At 37.5% G+C, this 27,779-nt stretch overlaps 1 protein-coding gene across 3 annotated transcripts in view; it reads left to right on the forward strand.

The window, feature by feature from the left end:
* PEX7 (peroxisomal biogenesis factor 7) overlaps positions 1–24,058 on the forward strand; it is a 97,220-nt gene extending 73,162 nt beyond the window's left edge. For 2 of the 3 annotated variants that reach the window (XM_054491642.2, XM_063666635.1), the window contains exons 9-10: positions 5,523–5,622; positions 23,578–24,058. In XM_054491642.2, coding sequence (XP_054347617.1) covers positions 5,523–5,622; positions 23,578–23,646 — 169 coding nt within the window. In that variant the 3' untranslated portion in view covers positions 23,647–24,058. Of the gene's footprint in view, positions 1–5,522; positions 5,623–17,568; positions 18,206–23,577 lie in introns of those variants that run through there. The other variant, XM_063666634.1, reaches the window with a different exon arrangement.
* Positions 24,059–27,779: the final 3,721 nt, after the last annotated feature.

Consider the following 27,779-nt stretch of genomic DNA (forward strand, 5'->3'; position numbering starts at 1 on the left):
AGACACTTCTATACATGCAAAAGATACAAAGAAGAATAGGACACTGTCCCTGAATTCAAGGAGCTTACTGCCTATTAAAGGAGGATAGATTTGTATTAAGAAATAAATAAATGCATGGAAGTATTATGAGTACTATGAATGAAACAAGAAACATGAGAATCTTTTTTGATGTCTTCTGTTCCATAATACAACCTGTTCCACTAGGTTGTATTAATTCTTCTGCCTAAATAAATCTCCAATCCATCAATTTTTCTTCATCATCACAGTCAGTACCTTAAGTCCAAGCTGCTATTACCTCTTTTTGGACCACTGATCTTCCCATACCCACTCAAGCCCTCAAGTCCATTCTTCTCACTGTGGCCAGAGACACCTTTTAAGGCAAAGCTGACCATAGACAGATGTTAACAGTAGGGGAATCTGGTTGTTGAGGTGTATGGGACCCCTCTTTACTATCTTCACAAGTTATCTGTAAATTTAGAACTTTTCTAAATGAAAAATGTTTATTAAAATGTTTTAAAATAAGGTAAACTGACCACACAAATTTAAGTTGCTGCTTAAAATCTTTCAGTGGCTTTTTTTTCTTTTTTTAAAGAGAAAATCCCAAATTCTTCAAATGACCTTCAAGACCTGTTTGACCTGGCCCTGCTTACGTCCTGGAACATTTTTCCCTTTCCCTGCGCCAGCCTCATGGGCCCTTCTGGTCACACACTGTCAGGCTCCTTGCAAACAAGGGACAAGCTGCTCTTCTGCTCTCTCCCTGGCTAACTCCTCAACCTTCAGATTTGCAGCTCAGATGTCACTTCCTCAAGATGTCCTCTTAAGTCATCCTGCATTGTCTTTTGGGGCACTTGTCAATTGTCATTACATTTGTGTTTTGGTGATTTTTAAAAACATGTCAGTTGATCCCATGAACTATGAGCTGCACAGGAGGGCTGAGGCCATGTCTGTCTTGCATATGGTGCTTAGCACCTACCTGGCACATGGAAGGACTCATCAATTGTTGAATGAATGAGTAACTAAATGAGGTGAAAGTAAGTGTTGTGACATTTTTGCTCCTTGCTCTAAAGACTACTGTGCCCAAGCACTGCAAATGGAGAGGAGTATAATAGTGGAATTTGCTTAAAATTATAAAAACACAACAAAAATTAATGTACATGTAAGACATTGAAAAATAGCCAGAACATTGTCCCTTTCTCATAGTAAGGAAAGACTTATAAGTAATTCATGACTAACTCGTAAGTTGAGTACAGAAAAGGAAAAGAAAAAACTTTAAAAAAATATTTTAAACCTTCTGCTGAATTCATCTGTTGGCTAAATTTCAAACGTGTTAGTATAGAGATTTCAAATTACATTTAGTTAAAGTAGAAAGTAAGTAATTTCAGTTTAATTGTTGAAATGATTTTGACGTTGTATTTAATACAGACTATGATGAGCCAGGCATAGTGGTACCCACCTGTAGTCCCAGCTGTTTGGGAGGGTGGGGTGGGGAGATTGCTTGAGGCCAGGAGTTTGAGGCTGCAGTGCCCTATGATTTCACTGTCTCCAAAAAAAGTAATAATAGGCCAGGAACAGTGGCTCATGCCTGTAATCCCAGCACTTTGGGAGGCCAAGGCAGGCAGATCATGAGGTCAGGAGTTCGAGACCAGCCTGACCAACATGGTGAAACCCCGTCTCTGCTAAAAATACAAAAATTAGCAGGGGATGGTGGCGCATGCCTGTAATCCCAGCACTTTGGGAGGCCGAGGAGGGCAGATCACGAGGTCAGGAGTTCAAGACCAGCCTGACCAACATGGCGAAACCCCGTCTCTACTAAAAATACAAAAATTAGCTGAGCATAGTGGCGTGCACCTGTAATCCCAGCTACTCAGGAGGCTGAGGCAGGAGAATCGCTTGAACCCAGGAGGCAGAGGTTGCAGTGAGCCGAGATTGCGCCACTGCACTCCAGCCTGGGCGACAGAGTGAGACTCCATCTCAAAAAAAATAAAAGTAATAATAAAATGTTTAAAGAAGAGAGATGTAATACAGTGCTGTATACTTGCATTGTTAAAGAATTGTGGAACCAAAAGCAAAAAATAACTCAACCAAGACATTATATTATGATATACAATTTAAATGAAAAATGTTCCTACAGCTCTGTAATATTTTTAATCATTGGAGGCTTATCCAGTATATTTACTTCCCATGAGGGAGATTAAATAGTCAGTGATTTCATCAGGAAAGAGACAAAAAGGCACCAAGTAGTATATATGCTGGATCAAAACAAACATTTCACTTAAGAATAATGTGCCTTATTTGACCACTTAATGATATATTATAGTATGACTTCTCCCAGCAAAAAGGAGCTCATTTTACTTACGTGATAGATGCATGAAGACCCTTGGATATATAGCACTTATGGGATGTTTGAATCCAGAAGAAGGTTGCAAGGAGATACCATGCCCACTCCCTTAATTGCAAACTTGAGAAAACTTGGAGAAACACCCACTTTCTCCCTGTTAGCCCCTCCTTTCAACTCACTGTTTCTGGCTGGAACTTCAATAGAGATACATAGAAAAACTCTGGAAGTATACTCATTAAACTGTTAACAGTGGTTGCTAATTAGAGAGTGAGAATGGGGAAAGAAATACATATATTTCTTTTGTTATTAAAAAGCCATTAGCAATTAAATAATAAATTATAGTATATTGACATACCATTTAGCATTTGGTTTTCTCAACTTAGTTTGTATAATTTACTGTATTTAACAATATTTTTGATATTTTACTACTGAATATTATTTTTAAATTATGCATATTAATATTGATTGAAAAAATTTTCCTGACTCCTGATCCCCTTGAGGTGAAGAAATCTGAAGCTTAGGTTGTCTCTGTTTAGCAAATCCTCTCAAGGCAAAAGCTGGCTTCATTTTTCCATTTACTGCTCTGAGTTCCAGTCTTTACTTGGTTTTTACTATAGTGTTCCTCACTAATGCTTTAATGAAGTTTTAAGGTGGTTATTTGTTTTTATGTTTCATCCAGGGTTTTCAGTTTTTAAAATGTTGGTCTAGAAACCAGGTCAGCCATTCTGTTGGAAATGAACCTCTCTTAGTTTATGCACCATAATGTATACACTTGGTGTGTTACGTAATTTCTACCAGAGCTGTGAAATGGTATAATGAAGTGTCTTTATGCCATTCAGTAGACCAGCCCTCCCTTCACCAAAGAGTTTCAGCATGTATTTTCTTTGATGAACTCTTTGCAAGATGCAGATAAATACTGGATAGTTTTTCCCAGGTTAAAATTATGTCTGTGATTCTGTGGTGTAGAACTCTGTGAGGCTTTGACTACTCATTAGCTCTATATTAGAGCAAATTCAGATGGACTTTTTGAATAGAATCACAGTTCTCCTGAATGTGTGATTTCCCTCATCACACACTTTCAGGCTGAAGTTGGATAGCTGCACACATGTGTCTTTGTGAGGCATCTTAATTTTCATAAGGCCCACCTTATCTTATCTCAATGCAGCTTTGTCCTAAGCTGGCTCAAAACAACAGAAACCGCATTACAGGAATTCATCAGGAGAGTATAAATAAATTCTCGTTGCTTTGTATTGTCCTTATGTTCTAAAAGAAACCAATTTTTATGGTTTACATAAAGAATATTTAGCCTATCCATTCTGCTGAAGTAAAACCTAAATTTCAAATGAAGTCAGAGAGCTAAATACCCGGATTACATCAAATTGACTTTCCCTTAGAGCCATTCTTTTAAACTGCCCTTTAGGGTGATGCCATTCATTCATAAGCAGCAGCTGGCAAAGCATCTGTATGTTTCCTCACAGATGTTGAGGATGTTCTTATTACATAAACATTGGGTTTCTTGTCACTGAACTCCCAAGGGAGAATTTCCTTCTGAGCTTTCCAGGAGCAATTTGGTTGTGGACACCATGCATTTGGGTCTTGATTGTCTCCCTTTTTCCTTTGGCTGCTAGAAAGCTTAGCATCTTGAGGTCCTTCCCTGTCAAGGACATAGAACTTCATGGAATGTACCAATTTCATTGCAGATGCCATCTTACTTTCCTACCCTTGATTTTCCTTTAACTTATTTTTTGCCATATTAAATGCCTATTTTAAAATCATTTTGAGTATTTTTTGGAACATAGTAGCCACATGCAGAATCATTTGATTATTATTTCAGATAATGCAAATCAGTGAATAACCATGTTTTAGAAATGAAATTACAAAATTATGTGTTTACTTTTGCTTCTCTAAACATTATCGGGACCCAGAAAATTAGATTTTGGTATAATTCACTGTCTCTAGAATTCAAAGAAACAAATATGCAAAGACAGTGGAGACCACTATTAGGATTTCTGAGAATGCATACAGCTTGTTCCCTCATTTGGTTGAACAGGCAAATTTTCAAAAGTAAAATCACTCTTCTCAAATATTTTGTAGATTTCGATAATCTGATAAATGAGCTATTTACTCATTGTTTCTTTGGTACCCACACAGTGGATTATCCATAGCAACAACCCTTTTCAAAACTTAATAAGGCCAACTCTGTATTTATTGGGGAAATAATACCACCAGGTTAAACAAACTGTGGCTCTTGGTTCTGTGTATTTACTCTCTTTCAAAGGGATCTGTTAAACCTTCAGTGTGCCATGTTGTAGATCATTAGAGAAGCTGAATTAGGATATGACTCTGTGATCCTGAATGTGCCATTTTTATAGTATGTTTAGAGTCAAATAAAAAAGATGATGAGCAAATAAAGCATTAGAAATAAAGTGCTATGTTATGTATTGAAAACAGGACCAAATTCTTGTCTGCACAGTACAAATGAGAGCTTGATTATGGTAAATATTACCACTTGCAGTCTATGGAGGTTAAGTAGAATACGTAATATTGGCACAGGAAAATACATTTCTGTTTTTCTTGATTCTAGGAATTATATTGATGTGGAATCTGTAAGAAAGGCTGTGCCTCAAAAAAGAAAAAAGATAGTTTCAGAATTACAGAGATTTTCATAAGAGAACAGATTTTTTTCAAAGAATTCTAATTGCTGTTGAAATTTAAATTAAGCCTAAGATCTTTTATGTCAGTTGTTGAGAAATGAAGTCGTATTTAAAATCACAAAATGTTAGAGTTCATTTAATTCAATATCCTTATTTTATAGCCATGAATGCTTTTAGAAATTGCTACAAAAGCATACTGACTATCATCTCAATGTCCTTGTGCGATATAAAAACATTTTTTAAATTAAAACTTGTTAAGCTTCTGTCCTAAAAGGTATACTAATGGGAGTAGAATAATCTTTTATAAGGGTAGATTGATGTAGGGTTTTTTTAAAATATATAATAGGATGGAGTACATTTTTTTCTTATTGGATTTTTTATGTAGGGCTTAATAGTGGGGTTCTGTATTTATGAATTGGTTGAGCCTGTTTGGATAAAATCTTTGCTATGTCAAATATCTATTTTTTTGTTAATATAAGTTTTTTGGTAGTTTTAGCATTTAAATTATTCCCTTTTATTTATCTTCACAGATTCTGGAACTTTTCAAAGCCTGACTCTCTTCTTGAAACAGTGGAGCATCATACAGAGTTTACTTGTGGTTTAGACTTCAGTCTTCAGAGCCCCACTCAGGTAACAGATATAATCTCATGATATTCTCTTCTGCCCAAGTTCACAGCCAACTCTGTGTGGCATGCGTTGCTTTTATGAATAAAATTGTTGCCATTTTAGCTATATAAGCTGGAGCGTTTGAGCATTAAACTACTAGGGAATAAGAGGTATCAAGAAAGTTGACATACCTTTCTCCTCTTGAAAGACTGATTTCCCTGAGAGAAAAAGGAACCTTCCCAGGAGGTATTATCCTAACATTTTAAAGGCTTTCTCTAGGCCTCTCCCAACAGAAAAGTGACAAGAGAAAGATGGAATACGGCAGGATTGTTGCCACGGGTTGGCAGGAGTCAGGAGCATGTGGTCCTGACTCAGCTGTCCCATTAGACAGTTGAGACCATGGGCAGGCGGGTCACTACCCTTTCAGGACTGTCGCCCTTGTCTTCACACCACATGTCGAATGGGAGGCTTCTGATGGAGAACAAGAAAAGGAGAATGTCTGCTATTTAAGTTAATAAACAATATATATCTCCCTTTTTGTTCTCTTGAGGACTTGAGAGTAGACACTTTGGACTTTAAATATCCCTCAGGTTTTTTTTAAAAAAAAGCTTTTTCATTTTAGAAATTGTAAAGTCAATCAGAAACACTACAATATGTTGAGTGATAAGGCCCTTTAAATACAGAGTGTGTGAAAGAACCAGCATATCAATGAAACACAAAATAATATGTGGAAATTCTAGAGCATGACTGTGAAATTGTGCTTTTATGATAACTCTCATAAGTTAAACAAAAAGAAAATCCCACTTCACATTAATGTGTTCTGAAATTTAAATAAATATGAAAGTGTTTTTTTTTTTCTTTTCTTTTTTGAGACAGAGTTTCACACTGTCACCCAGGCTGGAGTGCAGTGGTGCAATCTTGGCTCACTGCAGCCTCCACCTCCCAGGTTCAAACAATTCTCCCACCTCAGCCTCCCAAGTATCTGGGATTACAGGCATGCAACACCACACCCAATTAATTTTTTTTTTTTTTTTTTTGACAGAGTTTTGCTCTGTTGCCCAGGCTGGAGTGCAGTGGCGCAATCTCGGCTCACTGCAACCTTCGCCTCCCAGGTTCAAGTGATTCTCCTGCCTCAGCCTCCTGAGTAGCTGGGATTACAGGCACATGCCACCATGCCTGGCTAATTTTTTGTATTTTTAGTAGAGATGGGGTTTCGCCGTGTTGACCAGGCTGGTCTCAAACTGCTAACCTCAAGTGATCCACCTGCTTTGGCCTCCCAAAGTGCTGGGATTACAGACATGAACCACCGTGCCTGGCCTAATCTTTATATTTTTAGTAGAGATGGGGTTTCACCATGTTAGCCAGGCTGGTCTCGAACTCCTGACCTCAAGTGATCCACCCTACTCGGCCTCCCAAAGTGCTGGGATTACAGGCGTGAGCTCTCAGCCTATGAGTTTTTCATTTTAGGAATTAAAGATGTAATTCTGAGTTTAAAAGATTCTCATTTGGTATTAGAATGTTCCCATTAACATTAGAAATACTCATTTAAAATGACTTAATAGGATATAAGAAGAGAAAAAACTGAAATAATGATGAGTGAAATGGCATTATTTTCAGCATAAATATAATGTGTTTCAAATGAACTAGTTCCTTTTCTGATACATTTATTATAGATGGATTTTAATAAAATAATTGTACCTGTTTTCTATTTTAGTCTTAAAAAGTTGCAGTGTACATACTGAAACATGGCACCCCCAAACAAAGGATCCTAAGTAAATATTCATTAAATCCTCATCCTTATGTATTTCTATTACCTGTCCTCTGTGAGCCCAGACTAGAACCTGTGGCAGCAGCTGCAGCACCTCCATTTCCTCAGCTATGGTGCTTCCTCGCCCAGGTCTGAAGAATACCAAATGTTTTCTAAATCCTCCACACATAGTAGGCCTACCTTATTAAAAGCAACTTTGTGATGAGAGGACTTAAATCAGAGGACACACATCCCTAAGTAATAGATTTTATTCAAATTAAGATGGTGATCTGAACCAGTATTTTAAACACAAACATTTGAGTTGTGTATATTATTAATTTATATATTTTTTAAAGGATAATTTGTATTATTTTAATTATTTTTATGTACAGAAAACTCAACAGTGTACATTTAATCCAGTTTAGTGGCAGGTTCTTTAGCCTTTTTGCCTTTTCCAGCTTGGCAGTGTGAGCCACAGACTTGGGACCAAGGACATTGCCCCCCCAGTGACAGCAGATCTCATCATCTCTGTCATTGTAATTGGTCCTGATAGTTTCCACCATCTTAGCCAAAGCTCTTTTGTCTTCCGAGTTAATCTGTGTGAAGGTGACGGTGGTGTGGGTCATCCTGTGGACCAGTCTTGCCTTTCCCTTGACAGCGCAGTCAGGGACCCCCATTTTATGAGACAGGGCAGGCAGGAAAACAACCAGCTTGATGGGATCCACATCATGTGCAGTCACCGCCAGCTGAGCCTTCTTCTTCTCCACCAAGGTGGTGACGGTGTTAACACCAGCTTGAAGGACAGGTGGTCTCTTAGTGGGGACATCCACTTTGCCAGCAGCTTTCTTCTTGGCCTGGGCCAAGTCTCTGTTTCTTCTCTTGCTTTGTCTCTGGTCTGTATTGTGGGCCAGCTTATGTAGTTGAGTAGCTGTTTGGTGGTCCCAGGGCCTGGGTGAACTGATTCATCACAGGAGGCACTTTTAGGCTCTTGTAGAGGATAGCTCTTTGCTGCCGCAGCCTGACATAGCGGGGCCATTTCACAAAGTGGGTGAGGTCCCTTTTGGGCTGGATGTCCTGTCCAGTGCCAGAATTCTTAGGCCTTTACTCAAACAGGGGATTCACCACTTTCTTGGCCTGTTGCTTCAAGACAGCAGGGGCTGGGGCCACTGTCTTGCCCTTGGTCTTCTTTCAGCATCTTGGGCAGCTATAGGAGAGAGATAATTTGTATTTTTACAAGTCACATCAAACTCCTTTCTAGGGGAGATACGAATCAAGTTCTACGTGTATCTCCATATTTTTCCTCTCACTTTTGTTCAGTTATCTATCACTGTGTAATGAACAATTCCCAGGACTTAGTGGCCTAAAACAACAATTTTATTTGCTCACAATTCTGTGAGGCAGCAATTTGGACCAGGCTCACCCTAGCAGTTCTTCTTTTGGTCTTTCCTGTGGCCACTCATGTGGTTCCAGCCATCTGGTGGCTTAACTAGGTCTGGGTGGTCCTATTAGGCCTCGTTCAATGTGTCTGGTGGGTAGTGCTGGTTGTCTTCCAGGCCGTGTGTCTCTAGGTGTGCCCAGGTCTCTGCACTTAACAGTTGTGTTTTTCCAAGAGGGCAAGAGCAAAAGCTGCAAGTCATCTTGAGAACTGGACTTGGAAGCCACACAGCATTCCTTCTGTTGCAAAGCAAGTTGTGAGGCCAGCCCAGATTCAAAGAGTGGGAAATAGACTCTACCACTTGATGGGAGGACCTGTGAAGAATTCATAGTCACTTAAAATCTGCCACACTAACCTTTGTTGGTATAGTAGGTGGTTTAAGTTTTATTTTTGTTTGTTTGTTTTGAGACGGAATGTTGCTCTTGTTGCCCAGGCTGGAGTGCAATGGCGTGATTTCGGCTCACTGCAACCTCCATCTCCTGGGTTCAAGCAATTCTCCTGCCTCAGCCTCCCGAGTAGCTGGGATTACAGGCATGTGCTACCACACCCAGCTAATTTTGTATTTTTAGTAGAGATGAGGTTTCTCTATGTTGGCCAGGCTGGTGGAAAACTCCCGACCTCAGGTGATCCGCCCACCTCGGCCTCCCCAAGTGCTGAGATTACTGGCGTGAGCCACTGCGCCCAGCCAAGTTATTTTTAATATACTATATTTATCCTTTAGTCTCATAATGTGTCAGATTTACAGATTGTAAATTAATTTAATTTTACTCTTTGATCATTTTTTATTGCCTTAGAAAGTATCTTTCTCTCACCTCTTAGTGTCTTTCCATCTGCTTTCATATACCTATTGTCTTCTGTGATCTTAGCAGCTGTAGGACCTTGCTAATGTTACTTTAAGGCTCTGTGTTTTTATATATTCTCAGTCTTAAAAGAGATTTATCTGAGTTCTTCTGTGTATAATTCTTTTTCTTTTTAGCTTCTCCTTTCTTAGAGATCTGAGAAATGAGGTCAAGGGCATTCTTATATTACACCACCTTTCTTCTTAACAGAATGTAAGATCTTGTCTTTAAAAGTTTAAAACTTGACAAATAAATGTCTGGGGTCATTCTTTAAGGATAATTGCTGAGAAATGCTCTACGCCCTCTCTTGTTAACCAGGCTGAAGGCATCATTTTCTTTGAAAAAATTTTTTTTTTTCTGATCACGATTTGTACAGTTCGAACATTTTATCTTTTCTTTCTTATCCTTATTATTTCTAAATTGGATACTCTTTTTCTTTTTGTACGTTTGTGATTCTAGACCTATAATACACCTATTTATATAACTGGAATTTCTATATTAGTTTATCTTTAGAATTCCTGACTTTGTGTTCTGCAGTATCAATTCTGCTCTTCCAAATGCTCAGTGATGTTTAGTTTAGTATTTATAAGCTGGATACAAGTTTACATTACTTTATACATTCTTTTGGGGCATAGTTATTTATTATTTCAATCTCTTTTAAAGTAAATGCTACCACTTTCAGATGTCGCCGCTGTGTGTTTAATAAGCTTTAATGTTTTCCTCATGACAAAATTTTGGAAATTACATTTAGAAGAAAGAAAAAAGATTACCTATAGTTTCCCCACTTGAGAAAGAATCTCTTATACCATATTATTATGTTTCTTTTAAAAATCTCTGTTTTACCATATTATTATGTTTTCTACATTTAATTGAAATGTAAATTTATATTTTAAAATGCACATATTTTTAAGTGTACAGCTCAATTAGTTATCCAGAAGTGACTACCCCTGTATAACCACTATCCACGTTGAGATACAGAACATCGCTTGCATTCCAGAAGCCTCTTCCCAAATCTGAACCCCTCCTTCCCAATGATAGCTACCCTTCCAGTCTCTATCTGTGTGTGTATTTTTCAAAGTTTGGGTAAACAATCTTTTCTTTCTTTCCCTCTCTCTTTTTTTTTTTTTCATAGAGACAGAATCTTGCTATGTTGCCCAGGTTGATCTAGAACTCCTGAGCTCAAGCAGTCCTCCTGCCTCGGCCTCCCAAAGTGCTGGCATTATAGGCATGAGCTACCATGCCCCACCTAAGATAATCTTTAATGAATGAATATCTGAATCTGTCCATGCTAGGAACACATAGCTCCTATATAATGAGTTTTCTTTAAAATATTAATAGAGTAGAAGTAGTTTTGTATATTTTTGTTTTGTTTCAGTAAAAGATGATTAGATTTGGTTCTGATTTAAACTAGTTCTTTAGATGTATTTTTATTTTTAATTATTATTATTATTTGAGACAGGATCACTGTGTCACCCAGGCTGGAATGCAGTGGTACGTCATGGCTCATTGTAGCTTCAACTTCCTGGGTGCAAACAATCTTCCCACCTCAAGCCTCCACCCCCACCCTATCCTACTGAGTAGCTGGGACTACAGGTGTGCACCACTTTTTTATTTTTTTAATTTTTTGTAGAGATGAGGTCTCACTGTGTTGCGCAGGCTGGTCTGGATCTCCTGGGCTCAAGTGATCCTCCCACCTCAGCCTCCCAAAGTACCGGGATTACAGGTATGAGCCGCTGTGCCTGGTTAGATATCATTTAAAAATTCAGCTCTTGTTTTGGTTCAAATCTCTATTCCCATAGTCTTCGTTACCAGGTTTAATGGTTGACAGTAGATAAAAGTATTTAAGAATTCTCTAATGAGTTTAGAAAATTGGATTTTAGAAGATGGCAAGCATTATTGGTAGTTAGGATATTTGTGTCCTGTTCACCTTTTATGTCAGGTGATATTTTCTGCATCTGTCACAGACTAGCTTTAGAGTTAAAAAGAACAAGTGCCAGAAGCAGTCGGTGTCCTCAGGCATTAGTCTCTGCTGTTTCCTCATTTATGCTTTCATAATTGTGTAATTTTTTAGCTTTCAATGATATAACAAGTCGTTGTTGTTTTTGCTAAGCCATAAAACATTTCCCAGTTCCAGCTCTGTAGGATATCAGTTTGCTCCTTAGATGGATGGTATTAGGCTGCGTCTGCTGCCCTCTGCACTACGTAGACACCCTGATATAGTTTGGCTGTGTCCCCACCCAAATCTCACCTTGAATTGTAACTCCCACAATTCCCATGTGTCATGGGAGGAACCTGGTGGGAGGTGATTGAATTATGGGGGCAGGTCTTTCCTGTACTGTTCTCATGATAGTGAATGAGTCTCATGAGATCTGATGGTTCTATAAGGGGGAGTTTCCCTGCACAAGCTCTTTTTTTTTTTTTTACTGCTGCCATCCATGTAAGACGTGACATGCTCCTCCTTGTCTTCCGCCATGATTGTGAGGCCTCCCCGGCCATATGGAACTGTAAGTCCATTAAACCTCTTTTTCTTCCCATTCTCAGGTATGTCTTTATCAGCAGCGTGAAAATGGACTAATACATACCCCTTGCAATTATAGCATCCCATTACTGTTGACATCTGCCTCTGATCTTTCATTCCTGAATCACTCACTTTCCTATTCAGTTTCCTTTCTCTTGATTATGAAGCATTGCTTCTGAAAACCCACCAAACATACTGACTAGGCACACTTCAGATTACTTTTTAAAAAACTTCATTTGGGCTCTTGGTCCTACTCAACTTACCTTTGAAGTCTTTCTGATTTTACCTTTGAAGTCTTTTTTATTTTTTTAGCCCATTCTCCACTGTATCTTTCCTCAACCTTTTTCAGTGTCCGTATCTGGACGTTTGACCTTATGTTCTACTTACTGTTAAAAGAGAGTTCCCAGGAATGAGCATCTTCTTCCATCTCTGTCACCCCAAAATGTTTGCATTTTATCTCTATTTTTTTCCCATCCTTCCAGTGGGTTTCTAATTTTCTCGCTGGTTTCCTCATCCACATCTTTGCTTCTTCACTTATCCACTGTTTTTAGATCTTCAATCGGTTCTTCTGTTTTCAGAGCTCTGTGGGGCTTACCCCACTGTCCTGTCACACTATCAGTAAGTTCTATTTCTCTTCTATTATTAAATATCTAGAATTAGTAAATTGACCTCTTGCTTTTAGTTTCTCAGAATCTACACTGTCTTTTAAACCTGTCTTCCTTTCATCATTCAATTGAAGTTAAGCCCAAAAAGATCACCAGTAAACTCCTGAAACCCGAATTAGCCTTTTTTCAGACTTTTTTCTTATTTAGCCATATAATTTTTATATTTGAAAAAAATCTTCCTGTCCTACTTTTTCAGTGCTACCATGCTGACCTCTTCTTCCTTACCTCTTTGCTAAATGTCTTCATCACCATCCCTCCAAAAGTAGATGTTCTCCAATATTCAATCTTAGCCCTCTTACTTCGGTGCAACTTCCCCTTAAAGCTGTCATATAATTTTATGCTAGTGATACTTGCCCTGTGTATCCAGCGGACTTTACTGTGAGATCTGAGTAGATGTCATGCTTTTCCTTCAGTATTCCTAACCTGGTCAATTGATTGCATTTCGGGGCCATACTAGAGAGCTGGGAAATAATCCTAGTTTTCCTGTCTCTTCACACTTCCTAAATTCAACTTGGTATTGAGTTTATGAGTTGTTTCTCACCAATATCTCTGAAATCCAGACAATGCCTTTCTACCTCCACTGCCTTAGATAAGCACTTATTTGTACCTTTACCGTGGATTACTGCAACAATCTCAAACCTGGTCTCTAAGCTCTTTCCATCATCCCATTGATTCTCCATGTTGCCTCCAGGGAGAGGTTTCCATAATGCAAATCTGGTTTTGTTAGTGCTTGACCTGAAAGGAGCAAGGTGAGAACTGCCACCATCACCACTGTAAATGAACATGGTTCTAAAAATTGTGTGGCCAGTTAGAAATAGGAGAAAACAAAATAGAATGTAAATTTTTTAAAGGTAGAACATTTTATTGTCATTTGTAATTCATATGATTGTCAAATTGAATAAGTATTAAATATATCAACTTTAAACCTATTAAAAATAATAAGAGAGTCCAATAAGAAAGTCAGTTAAAATAAATGTATAACATTGAATAACCTATAGATATAACAATTATCAGTTAGAAAATAAAATGGGAAAAATTACTTTTACAAGGCAACAACTGTGTATGTGTGTGTGTGTGTATGGGTGTAGTATTCCCAAAGAAAAAAATTAAAAATATACAGGACTCTAGATTAAGAAGATTATGTTACTTTGCTAAGAGACCTTTGAAAAAAGACTGGAATAAATGGACAGACACATCATGTGCCTGCAACAGAATACATTTTTTCTATTGCTGTCCCTTTTTTAAGGCATTTGTCATCCAATACAGATGCTACTATATTTGCCTCCTAACCTATCTTTCTCTTTTTGGAATTCCTGGTCAGTCACTCCTGTGATGCTTTTAAACCGCTCTGACCATTAACCTCCTGCCATACTATTAAATACTAATTTTAATTTGCAAATCAATCCAGTTAAATTGTCGTTTTTATCATTGTCATCTTTACTCAGAAACCTTCAAGAGGAAGCCCATTCGTTCCCTTCAGTGTAGAGTCTGAACTCTTAATCTTGCTTTCAGGATTCAATATAATCCGTTTTCCTTTTTAATTTTAGTTCTCACCATCCTATGTAATCCTCTATTGCAGAACAATTACATTTTGTTATTTGTCATATCCATGTTTTTACCCGTTTCTCTTGCTCTCCTCTGCCTCTGCCTATGAAAATTATTTTTGCCTTTTTGACTCCAGAATTAAGTTCTTCTCTTCCTTCTCTCCTCCTCTTCTTTCCTTCTCTGCTTCAGTAAATATTTTGTGTCAACTAAATATCTTGAGTGCCCAGAAATACACAGTGGATTAATGTCAACCACCTGATACATATGTGCTAAATAGCTATTCAATGAATTAATGAAAAGGATTTTTTTAGTTTATTGGTCAACTCTTTCCTTGCTTTTGCATAAATTCCGTAATGATTATCATAATAAACCATATTCTCTCCTGTAGTCACTTTCTATTGTAAGCTGGTTGAGTAAGTAAAGCATGTTTCTTCCTTTAGTTCCAAATTTAATATACTACAGTATAATGTCTTGGCTGCTTTTTCAAAATGTAGAGTTAACTATGATTTTTTTTTCATTCTGTCTGTATCTTTCTGCCTGTTTCTATTATTCATTTTTGCTAAAGAGGCCATGTGTCATAAAGATAATTACAGTAGATTGAACAAGTTTCCCAAGGGCAAAAGCAATTGTCCACGAAATAGAGAAAAAAAGGGTATAATGATAAATAGCAAATGGAAAACTTCTGAATAAAGTAAAGCTCCTAATGAGTCAGTTGGAATTCCTGATTATTATTAACAATCATATTAAATCATTTGAGATAAGTTACCTTATCAGTTGCATGTGTAAACATTTTAATAAAGTGGAGAGAATTGACGCAATTAAGGGATATAAATTCATTTTCTAAATTTTACACGTATTTAAAGTGTTGTATTTCCATTTTAATGTTTCCTTCTCTAAAATCCACATTTATGGGACCATTATTATTGAAGATGTTCTATAATACATGTGATTTGATCCACTATTGGTAAATTTTTATTATAGTCTTCTTAGTGAATGCATGTTTCTTTACTATCTTTGGATTTATATAGCATTTAGTCCGGTATTTTGCATATAGGAAATGCTAAAATACTGGTTTGATAGAGTTGCTCTCTGGCATTCCATGTATGAAGATGTCTTAATGTATACGCCATACATACCTCTGTTTAGAAATTAATAGGCTTTATTGACATAAATTTCTGTTCAGTTTTTCAAGCTTTATTGTATGTTTTGAAGAAACTGACACATTAGTTCAAAGCAAGTAATTCATATTTCTGATTAGTGTGCTTATTCTTATAACAGAAATGCCTATTTTGCTGTATTAAAGTGAAAATGAAATAATTAAAAATAGAACTTATATGGCATCTTACCTTGTTAGTTTCATTTTTTTTACTACCCTAGTAGATAGCATCTTTTAAAATAATAAGATTGATTCTCTCTTCAAATTTTACATTAAGAAATATAACATTTTGACAAACCATCTTTTTTTCCATAATGTCAGTAATTTTAATTCTGACTTTGATGAAAAGATTAGCATGTTGGTCTTAGCTTAAAGGAAATTCAGAAGGGCATAGGGATGAAATGTACCACAGCAGGGGCTTGTGAGTAAAGGAATACATTTTCCACTTGTATATCCTTGGGCAGAAGCAGTAGAGCCTGGAGGCCTCTGCCCTTGAGTGTCCACGTGCACACTCATCCTGTAAGGGAAGAGGGTCAAACAAGAGATGCCCCAGCCTTCAGAAAACCCTAGTTGGGATTCAGAAAAAAACTGCCTCTCGAAAGATTGAGTTTCATCAGAGGAGTTATAATGCAATTATAACTTTTAAATTGCCTTAAAACTAAAACTTTCAGTTCTTCACTTACTCTGATGTATCCCACTGCCTAGAACATTTTCCTTTTTTCCATTGTGCCCCTGACCCAAAAACAACAACAAATGCTGTCTGGCGGGCTCCTCCTTTAAGCCTCAGCTTAGATATTACTTCCACCTGAAAGCAGGCACTTCCCTCACATTCGATTATAATGGCCCCTTGCCTACTTTTATGGGACCCTGTAATTCCTCTGTCATTGTACATGTTACTCTACAGTATAGGTGTCTCTTTGCTTACCTCTCTCTCCATTACAATCAAGATCTGTGGAGCCAGAGACCAGGACCCTTGTGTTTATTGTCATAACCTGTACATACTTCTGACACAGAGGAGGTTCTTAATAAGTCTTTGTTGAATAAATGGATGAATACATGTATACATAAATTATCTTTTAGATAGCTTTGTAATGCTGAGGAATATTTGACAAACAGTTCTTAGGACACAAAGGCAAGCTCCCTGTGAAACTTCTCTAAATATTCCTGAAATTAAAAACAAACAAACAAAATATATATCCTCCAAATCCCATAAAACTTGTTGCTTTTACCCACATCTCTGACCTCACACCTAATTGGATGCTTTTTATTATGTGAGGGGCTCTCTCTACTCAACAAAATCTTGCAGAAAACTATGGCTAATACATGGAATCATTCAGTCAACAAGCATCTATCAAAGGTTTACTGTATGTAGAACACAAGGAATATAGATTTACAGATTTAATCAAGATACAATCCCTGACTCTAAAAAAAAATTATCTTGAGGTTTAGTTTTTATAAACGTGCATGAATGTTACTAGAAAACAGATACTATATTACCCAGCATGCTTTTGCTTCCTCGTTCATTGTTATAAAGCATAGAGCCTAAGTTATTTTGCCAGTATTACGATGTGCTCAGCTCTGATGCCTGAAATATTTTGCTCCATTTGTTCCCTTTAGAACAGATTTTGTTATTTGGAGTTGGCTTTTCTTTTTTTTTTAATTAATCTTTATTTGGCTTTGTGGTTTAATCTATAAACCACATCAGCCCATTTAGAACTCAGCAGGATACAAATCTCAAGGAAAGTAAATAAAAATATTGTTATTAACCATAGCTTAAATGATTAATAAAATTTTCTCATGCCTTTCAGTAGAAATTCTGGATATTGGCTTATATATGTAGAAAAGCTACATAAACTTTTGATTTAGGAATGCTTCAGGGAGGACTTAGGTTTTTGTTTAAAGATGGTTCAATCATGTTTCCTCTTAGTCCTCCTACTAATTCTGTCTCCTCCTATCTCATATTAACCTATCAGATTTGAAACTTAAATTTTAAATAAAAATGTAAAAATATGGCACAAGGTGTTTTCCGTTGTATTAGTGGCATATTCTTATTCTTTCTCCTCAGGAAAGGAAGAGAATTCTTCCTTAAGAATACTTCAGTCCTGCCAAGTTTTGAATTTCTTTTAATCAACAACAAAAAGTTCCTGCACAAGTACCCCATCTTAGTTCACATGACAGAAACCCAGTTAAAAAATTGATACATGTTATACTGTTTCTCAGAGGTCCTCAGTCCTAGCTGAGTGTTGGAAAGGGCGGCAGACGATTACAATGCCCAGCTGAAGAATACTCTGGATTCATGTTTGGGGTCAGGGGTTGAGACTCTGAAGAAAATTATGGATTCTCTCTCCCTTCCCACCAGAATGTAAATATACACAAAATGTTGTATGTATGGACTTTCTGAAACCTATCTGTGGACCTTGGCTTCAAGACCCCAGCCTGTGTCAGCCCAAAGTGGAGCCAGTGATACTGATCCCAGGACCCCACTCTGAAGCCTGAGGCTAGGGAGATGGGGACCCGTCTGTGTGACCTCCAGGTGATTCTCATGGACACTAAAGCTTGAGAACCACCGTCTTCTAGAAGTGCCTCCAGTAAACTATAGTTTAATGTATGCCTTTGGCCTACTGGAGGGTTGAGATGTTGGGTTTTTTACAGCCATGTGAAGAAAGATGTATTTTTTATAAAGTCACTCTTTTGGCACCGAATAATTTTTGTAATGGCGTATTATATATTTCTCTTATAGTCAAGAACTAGGAAAAACTTTTATATCCTCTGATGAGCTGGTAAATTGATCATATCTGTATACTCTTATATTATTGTTTGCCTTTAATTTCATGCCCAATTTTAGCAACTATTCTCAGCCTCTTTTTTAAATATAACGTCTACCCATTTTCCCCATTTCATAATGTTTGTTCTGTTAATGAAGTGGTTTTTCTGTTACTCACTATGTATGTCCTATAAGAAAGCAAGAGTTATTATGTTTCATTGAAATAATGGTTACCCTCTTGAGACAGTAAACTGAATCCCTGTGTGTGGCCATGTTAAAGGATAATTTTCAAAATGGTGACATGACTCTCATAGTATGAACATGTGTCAAAGATTTTATTTAACTAATTTATGTAACTCATGTAAGATTTGACAGCTAGCTTAAAGGAACTAAAGAGCAGACACAGGCAATCATTGAGTGCTGAAATGAATTTACTAATAGGTGTAAAACTGGACACTATCCACAGGGCAATAAGACTTAAGGTTTGGAGTCATCTCTTGCAGCGGGTAAGGGGGGCATCAGTTGCATCTCTACAGGACAGAATTCCCTCGCAACTTTTATGAATGGGAATCATTTGCCTTGCTATCGGTTTTCTATAATTTACAGAGTTGTAAAGTAATCTAGTCAGAAAGTGAAACGCACAGAGCTCTGGAGAAACAGGTAACCCATATGGTCCCTAAGACAATGCCAGCCTCCCACTGAAAGAACACTTAGTCATCTTTTTTTCTGGTTTCAATCATTTACAATTTTTCTGATAGCAAGATAATGGGCAAATAAGTGGGGTTCTCATATAAGGGACTGAAACTGAGAAAGAGAATCTTGGGTAGGTGGAAAAGGAGATTCCTATTACCATCTTTCTCATTCTCTATCCTGAGTCTGGCCTTGAAGGGGTCTTCATGGCCAGGCGTGCGTTCCTGTGGAATTGCATTGCAATTCCTCCATCCGGGAGGGGAAGGATTTGTCACGAGGAAGCAGGCTGGGAGCCAGGAAAGATGCCTCTTTGTTTGACAAGCTAAAGAACGAGTGTATCTCATCCTATAAAGCAGATTATTTATTTTCATGCCATTTTCTTTACTTATTTTTTCTGTTTGTTAACACTTTTTTTTTTAGCAAAGTCTTTTTTAATATGTGTCTTTTTGTTAGCCCTTATTTTTAGTATAGTCTTTTTAAAAAGTCTCTTAGGCTGGCCACAGATAGGTACCATGGGGCATTAAGAAAGAACCCCATGTTTACTTTCAGTTCTAGAATTAGAGGGGAAGCAGTGCTACCAGAAGCCATTGCAGTGGTGGTGATAATTAATAAGAGGTCCCCTGGGGACCACATGGCACAATAGTTTTTCCTTACCAGGAAGTTCCTACATAGCAACCTTGGAGAATCTAGAGCCTCTTTGTTAGTTAGTAAAGTGCTTTTTTCTTACCTTATTATTATTTTCTTTATTGTTAGCTTGCTTAAATTTGTAGAACCAGATAGGGTTTAATTAACAAATAGGGGAATACTATTTTCATCAATTTGAATTAATCTATTCATAATTCTATATCATTGCAGTTTTAGATCTATCTTAATCCAATTAAGTATAGATTTATGAACATTTGCTGAATCAGTGGACTTGACATTTGGTAGTTATTATAAATCCTGAATAAATAAGCTGGATTGAAGAGTGCTGAATAAAGTTTCAGAAACATAATTTATAGATACCTTGCACTAGAAACCTAAGTCTTATTTCTCTGATTCTCTTCTCTCCAGTAGCGGATGCTTAACATGTGGAAAGGCCCAGCACTTGAAAAAAATAAGCATAGATGAGACAGGGGTAATTTAACATAATGATCTTTGTGTCCTATGGTATAAAAACCGAAAACTGCAAGATTAGGCAAATAGTAGTTTTCAGTTTGCCTTTTCTACAAGGCACTGTTTTTACTGAGTACATTTAACAGGTTTAGGTTCTGGCTGTAGCTCTGCTACTCTAGTGTGAACATGAGGACAGAGTTAACCTCTGAAATTGTAATCTATAAAATTGATTTGTTGAGCTAATATTCATTGAGTTATGTTGTTCTAATAAGACATGGTCCATGCCCTCAAAGAGCTGAAGACAACTCTTTGTCTTCAGTCGGTAAAATAAGTACAATCAAGTATTATGGGTACAGTGAATGACTTCATAGAGGAGGTGATACCTAAACTGATTTTTTAAAAAAGAGACATCTCTGGCAGAGCAAGGCAAAGGGGACAGAGGAGCAGACAGAAAGGGAGGGAGAAGAGGAGTTATTAAAGAGAAGCAGTCAGTAAAAGAACAAGAGCGAAGAGGCATAAACAGCATGCTTGGATTTGAGGTGTGAGCCCGGTGCAATGAGAAATGAAGTAGGAACAACCAGATCTTGAAGAGTGTGGTTTTTAAATTTAAAAGTTTGACTAAAAAGTCTATAATGCTTTCTGTAGCTTGGACTCTGATCTCAGAATATTGCTAGTGAATGATAAGGAGCTAATATTACTCTGATTAATTTGAATGGTTCTTGTATTCAAAATTAGTGATAGCCAAGAAATTACATTAGTCAAAACGAGGGTTCTTTTGTGTAATTTTCAGCCTTTGTAATAACCATGAAAGGCTGGGAAATGGAGTGCAAATACTTTTGGTTAAAAGCACTCTCTTGCTACTTCATCTTTCATTTTACTGCCTACCTTGTTTCTTTTCTTTTTTTTAATTGTGGAAAATTTTGAAAACATATAAAGTAACAGAATCGGATAATGAACTTCATTACTTAGCTTGAACAACTATCAACATTCTTATTTTATTTATTCCTGTACTCTCACACATCGTTTAATTGTTATCGCTAACATTATTTTTACTATTTTTAGGTATAATTAACATATTGAAATTTACAAATCTTAGATATACATTTTTGACAAATAGATATGCCTGTGAAATTCACATCATCCCAGTTATTTGATGTTTCCCCTAGTTTCCTTTTTACCCCTTTCCAATCTCCCCTATCCCCACCCTTCCCTCCAGGTGAGAAGAGTAACATTGTTCTGATTTTTGTTTGTTTGTTTACCTTAGATGAGTTTTGCCTGTCTTAGAATTCTATAAAGAACTCTTCTGTATGTCCTCATTTGTTTCTGGCCTCTTAACCTGTGAGCTTCATCCATGGTACTGAGCCTGTTAGCAATTCCTCCCTTTGTTTTGCTGAGCACATTCTGTTGTATGAATTTACTACAATTTGTTATGGATTCTTTTGTTAGTGGGTATTTTGGTTGTTTTCCTTTTTTTTTTTTTTTTTTTTTTTTTAAGACAGAGTCTCACTCTGTTGCCCAGGCTGGAGTGCAGTGGCATGATCTCGGCTCACTGCAACCTCTGCCTCCCAGGTTCCAGCGATTCTCCCACCTCAGCATCCCTAGTAGCTGGGATTACAGGTGTGTGCCACCACACCTGGCTCATTTTATGTATTTTAGGTAGAGGTGGGGTTTCACCATGCTGCCCAGGCTGGTCTCGAACTCCTGACCTGAGGTGATCCATCTGCCTCGGCCTCCCAAAATGCTGGGATTACAGGTGTGAACCACTTCCCCCAGCCTTGGTTTTCGATTTTTTGCTATCGTGAATGAAGTTGCTATGAACATTCGTGTATACATTGTTTTGCAAACATGTTTTCATTTTTCTTGGACAAATATCTGGGAGTGGAATTACTGGGTCAAAAGATAGGTATGTGTTTAACTTGGTAAGTAACGACCAAATTGTTTTCCAAAATGGTGGTATCATGTACCTCCCTACCAGCAATGTATGCGATCACAGCTGTTCCACATCACTGCTGACATTTGGTGTTGTCAATCTTTAATTTTAGCCATAATGTGAGTATATGGTGGTATCTCATTGTAATTTTTATTTGCATTTCCCTAATCCCTAATGATGTTGAGCACTTTTTGTGTGCTTACTTTTGCCCATTATTTTTAATTAGATTGTCTTTTATTATTGAGTTGTATTGGCTCTTTATGTATTCTTGATACAAGTTGTCAGGTGTATATTTTATGAATATTTTATATAACTGTGTCTTGCCTGTTCATTTTCTTAACAGTGTCTTTTGATGAGCAAAAGTTTTATTTTTGATTGAGTGTAACTTACCAAATTTTTGATTATTACTTTTTGTATCCCTAAGAAATCTTTACTTACCTCTGTATTGAGAATATATTTTCCTATTTTTTTTTTCTAAAAGGGTTATACTGTTTGCTTTTATATTTAGGTCTGTGGTCCATCTCAAATTCATTTTTATGTGCAAAGTTGGGGTCAGGATTCACTTTTTTTCCTATGGATATTCAGTTGTTTTACCACCATTTATTGAAAAGACTATTTTTTTCCTTTTGCTTTTTAATTGTTTTGGTATCTTTGTTGAAAGCCATTTGTCCAAGTATGGGGCCTATTCCTGAACTCTGTTCTCTTCCTTTGATCTACTTGTCTTTATCCTAATCCTGCACGGTCTTGATTACAGTATCATGCTGAGTCTGGAAGTCAGCTAGTGTAAGTAGTGCAGCTTTGTTGTTTCGTTTCAAGATTCTTTTGGCTAAGTCCTGGCATTTCCACATAAATTTTAAAAATTGCCTCATCCATTTCTATTAAAAAACGAGTATATAGAAATACAGTTGATTTTCATATATTAATTTTATACCCGGAGACATTGCTATATTCACTAAGTTTTTAATGCATAGTTCCTGAACACCCTGGACTTTCTTCCCTTCATGTTTTCCTATGGCTTTGTAGATGTGAAGGTCCTTGTCTTTTATGTCTGCCTCCTACAGAGGTCCAGTGGGAATGCCATGGCATTGTGAAGTTGTCTGACACTGTCCCAGCTGGAATCGTATAGTCCCCCTAAGAGTCTCTGTTAGTGCACCTTCCACACTCAGTCTTGAATGAGCCATTTTTTGAAGGCAAGAGCTTTACTTTATCTTCCTCTTCAGTCCCACAATATTGAGCACAGCATCTTGTTCACAGTCTGGAATGTATCTTTTCTACATTTATCTCAGATAGTAGGGAATTATGTAGCTGTTGGGTGGAGTGAAGGTGGGGGACATTCTTATAGGAAACCTCAATCAATTGAAATATACCAATTGGAATATACTCAATCAATGGGAATCAGTTGGAATACCCTGAGGTATATCCTAAAAAGGGAATATGGACCTTTTATCAAAAACTTAGCCCTATGTTTTCCCTGTTCAAAAATATGTTTACTAGTGGATGATTTACGACACTCTAAATGACTTGGGTTTTTGCTGCCAATTTTGAATTTTTGTATGTCTAAATACGTTTCTTCTTACTTCATTTTTGTTTTCTAGGTGGCTGACTGTTCTTGGGATGAAACAATAAAGATCTATGACCCTGCTTGTCTTAGCATTCCTGCTTGAGATACATATACTACTTTGGTCAGAAACAGAGGATGTTGGCTGAAGAACTGCCTAACAGCAAATAAATTAACTATGAAAAACATAGACATTATGCTTTTATATGCTATTCAGATTTCAAATCTTTCCAATTTACCCTGGAATCAGTTTTGAGGGAGCTGATAAAAACTTTGGCTCACTCGTTAAGCCTGATACATAAGCCATATTTCTTAAAATTCTAAGAAATAATTAATGTTATGGTATATCTTGTAATATCTATTAAAATGTAGTCTCTGGGTCATAAAATGGATTAAAATATGGGAGATCAGTAGATTATACTTATATAGATAGTGATATATTTCATTTTTAATTTGTCATTTTTGATGTAAAATATAAATAAATAAACTGGATCTATTGATAATTTATCATTTTATAACTTCCCCCAAAAGACTGCTCTTTCTAATACATTGTATATGTGAATACAGTACTATATATAATATAGATATATCTGTGGTTCAGTAACAGGACACTAGAATATATTTAATTTATTCTTTTATTTAGTAGCTGTTTATTGAGCATCTACTCAGTGCTTGACACATAGACTGAATAAGATTCTCTCAATGACTGGTGCCATGTTTTTAAGAACATGGAATGCTATGAGCTAAGAGCTTACTGTTTTGTTTTGTTTTTTTTAGCATTTATTCACATATTTTTAGATATTGTACCCATGACTCTATAATTTTGTCTTCCCACTTCTCTAATATCAAAAATTTTTTAAACTGTCAATTAAACAAAAAGTTTTACGTCCTACTAAGGCTTCTAGCTATTGACCTTGAAACCAGGCCTAAGTACTGCTATACATGCTCCTTGCCACCTCCGTAAGTTTTCTTGAAAAAGCTCTAGGTGCAGATGAACTGAAAAAAACAAAAAAAGTCGGTTAAAGAGGAAAAATCAGCAAAACAAACTACTTTGCATAACACTTATATTTTCTACATAATATTAAGATATGCTATAAATGGCAAAGATTATAATTCTTAAGTTCTTTTTAAAGAACAAAATATGCTCATAATAATCAGAGCAAAAATAAAGTATATGTATATTGTCTTCTTTATAGATTTACTTGTTGCAGAAAAAATTTAAGACAGCTTAAGATATAAAAAGAAAACAGCATAAATTAAGAAGTGGAACCAAAGACAGAAAGTGGAGCCAAGAGTAGGGCTTGAGTATACATACCTCAAAGTCCTGTAAAGTTACTACTGACTGGGCCAAAGATTTGCTGCTAAGGTTTCTAGCTTCATAAATAGGAAATCTGATCAGTTACACAGTTCAGTGCCTATAGCCTAGAGGGCAGACTCTGTCCTTGTGCCAGGCTTGGCCCTACCACCCTGCCTGGCACAGGCAACAGAAGGGGCTCAGCAACTGTTAGTTAAATGAATGAATGGTCTCAGAGAAAATACAACTCTTTTTGGTTCTTTTTTTTTTTTTTCTGTTCTTTGAGAATGGGGCCTCACTCTGTTGCCCAAAACTGGTCTTGAACTCCTAGGCTGAAGCCATCCTTCCACTTCAGGCTCCCAATTACCTGGGACTACAGGTACGTGCCACAGTGCCCAGCTTTTTTTTGGTTCTTGAATCAGCAATACAGATTGCTTTTGAGAGGTCCCGTAAAGAGGACAGTGCTTAACTAAGTATACTGCAATGAACATGGTGCTTAACCACATCCTTAGAGTTGTCACACTGATGAGTTTGACAGCCTTTTTTCTTGCTGCTTGCCTCTGTATGAACTAATGGCTTTACACCAAGGTGTGGTCAGTAAAAGTGGGTCTACAATGGGTGTTCTCTGTATCAGCAGAATTTGTGATAGACCCTTAAAAGTATCCAACCCAAAGTAGTCAGACATGGTGGCGCATGCCTGTAGTCCCAGATACTGGGGAGGCTAAGGCAGGAGGATCGCTTGATCCTGGGAAGTTGAGCTGCAGTGACCCAGACTAAGGCATTCCAGCCTAGGTGACAGACCTTGTCTCAAAAAATATCTAACACAGATAATATTTACAATGAAATGAAATTTTTTCCTTTATAGAATGCAAGAGATTTTATTAACAAAATGTTCTATCACGTATCTTTCGAAACAAAGACTTGTAATTTAAAAATTAACCTCTCCCTTGATTTATTCTTTTCCCTCTATTCCAGGGATGTTAGAGATATTTAGATCATTGGCTTCATAATATATAACTCAGGTTCTTGGAGTCTATCAATATGAGAGTGGGTGAATGCTTATCGAGTTGGTTCCCTGAAACTAGAATTGGAAAACTCTGAGGAGCAGACTTGGATTCTCTCCTGAAAGACAATGTGCAAGATTTTTGAATCCTTGGTAGCTCACAAGCTAAGCAGCTTTTGGGCTTCAGAGGATGACCAGTCGTTCTTTCCGGGTTGGGAAATCAGCATTTGTCTCCTGGCTGCTGAGCTCTTAGCTTTCATCTTGTCTGCCTCCCCACAAGCTCCTCCTATACGTGCAGTGACAGAACAGCACTAAAGACTGGATAAAGGAAAAGGGAACTCAGTTACTGATTTGTGGTCAGGCACCATGTGAGATGCTTTATATATGTTATCACTTTTAATCTCCATAACATCCCTGCAAGGTAGCCCTCCTTGTTTTCAGGACAAGGAAGCCAACGTTCTCAGGAGTCATAATAGCCAAAAAATAATGAAACGAATTTGAAATCTGGAATGATTGAATCCAAACCCATGGTCCTGTCACATAGCCTCCTTTTCTTAGGAATAACAGAAATTAGCATACTGAGAAATAGTTAAAATGTAGAACTCTCTGGTTCTACCTGATTATTCCTGAGAGAATTGACAGAATTGAGTTTCCAAGTCTCAAGAGCTAAGCTGAACCTTAGTCTGGAGTGACCCTATGAAGGTCCATCACGCCCAGGGAGATCCAGGCTGAGAGTCAGCTATCCTTTCTGCCTTTGGCACTTCTTAACTGTGTATCTTAGCAATAATTTGGCTCTTCCAAAAATGAACTCGAATTTCTTTTTTTTTTTTTGAGACGGAGTCTCGCTGCTTTGTCGCCCAGGCTGGAATGCAGTGGCGCAATCTCGGCTCATTGCAAGCTCCGCCTCCTGGGTTTACGCCATTCTCCTGCCTCAGCCTCCTGAGTAGCTGGGACTGCAGGCGCCCGCCACCACGCCAGGCTAATTTTTTGTATTTTTTAGTAGAGACGGGGTTTCACCGTGTTAGCCAGGATGGTCTCGAGTTCCTGACCTTGTGATCCGCCTGCCTCGGCCTCCCAAAGTGCTGGGATTACAGGCATGAGCCACCGCGCCTGGCCTCGAATTTCTTACTTAACAGGCTTTTCCTTGTATATGCTGATCCACTTAAATGTTTTTTACTTTCATGTTAATACTGAATATTCCCAAATCTGTACACCTACCTTCCCCACCTGGGTTTCCCACAAGCCTTTGCATTCATTTTGTTCCAACCAAACTCACTTGCCTACTAACCCAGCTTTTACTCCTACACATGCCTTTTCATTTGTTGTCAAAAGTCAAGCTGTTATAAAAGATCCATTTGGGTCAAGCTAAAGACCTAAACACCATCCTTGGTCCTTCCCTTATTCCGACTTCTCCACACACATCGAATGAGATCCTTTTTACCCCCTAAACACTGCTCCCTTATATCTCTTCCCCTCAATCCAACCACCATTGCCCCAGTTCAAGCCATCATTAGCTTTTCTCTGGACAATTGCAGCAGCTTCCTAAATGGTGTGTCTGTTTCCAGTTCTGTGTCCTCAGAACCATCCTCCTCAACACAGCTGCCGGAGACAGATCTCAAATGCAATCTGATTACATCAATTTCAGTATAAAACCTTTCTCTGCTTATAGGATTACCTATGGGAAAAAATTCAAGCTTACTAACCAAGCAGCCAGGGTCCTCTGGGGATAGCCCTTGCCTCTGTCTGCAGCACCACTTCTCTTCACACAAAACCAGTGTGCTCACAAATTCCTCATGTAAGTGATGCAGGTTTTCAGCTGGTCCATGTGCCTGGACTGCCCTGCTCTTGGCTTGGTAAATTCTTACCCATCATTTAAAAGTCACATTAGGCTGGGCGTGGTGGCTGAAGCCTATAATCCCAGCACTTTGGGAGGCCAAGGTGG

The sequence above is a fragment of the Pongo pygmaeus genome, chromosome 5 (genome assembly GCF_028885625.2).
Source record: "Pongo pygmaeus isolate AG05252 chromosome 5, NHGRI_mPonPyg2-v2.0_pri, whole genome shotgun sequence".
Taxonomy (NCBI): Eukaryota; Metazoa; Chordata; class Mammalia; order Primates; family Hominidae; genus Pongo; species Pongo pygmaeus.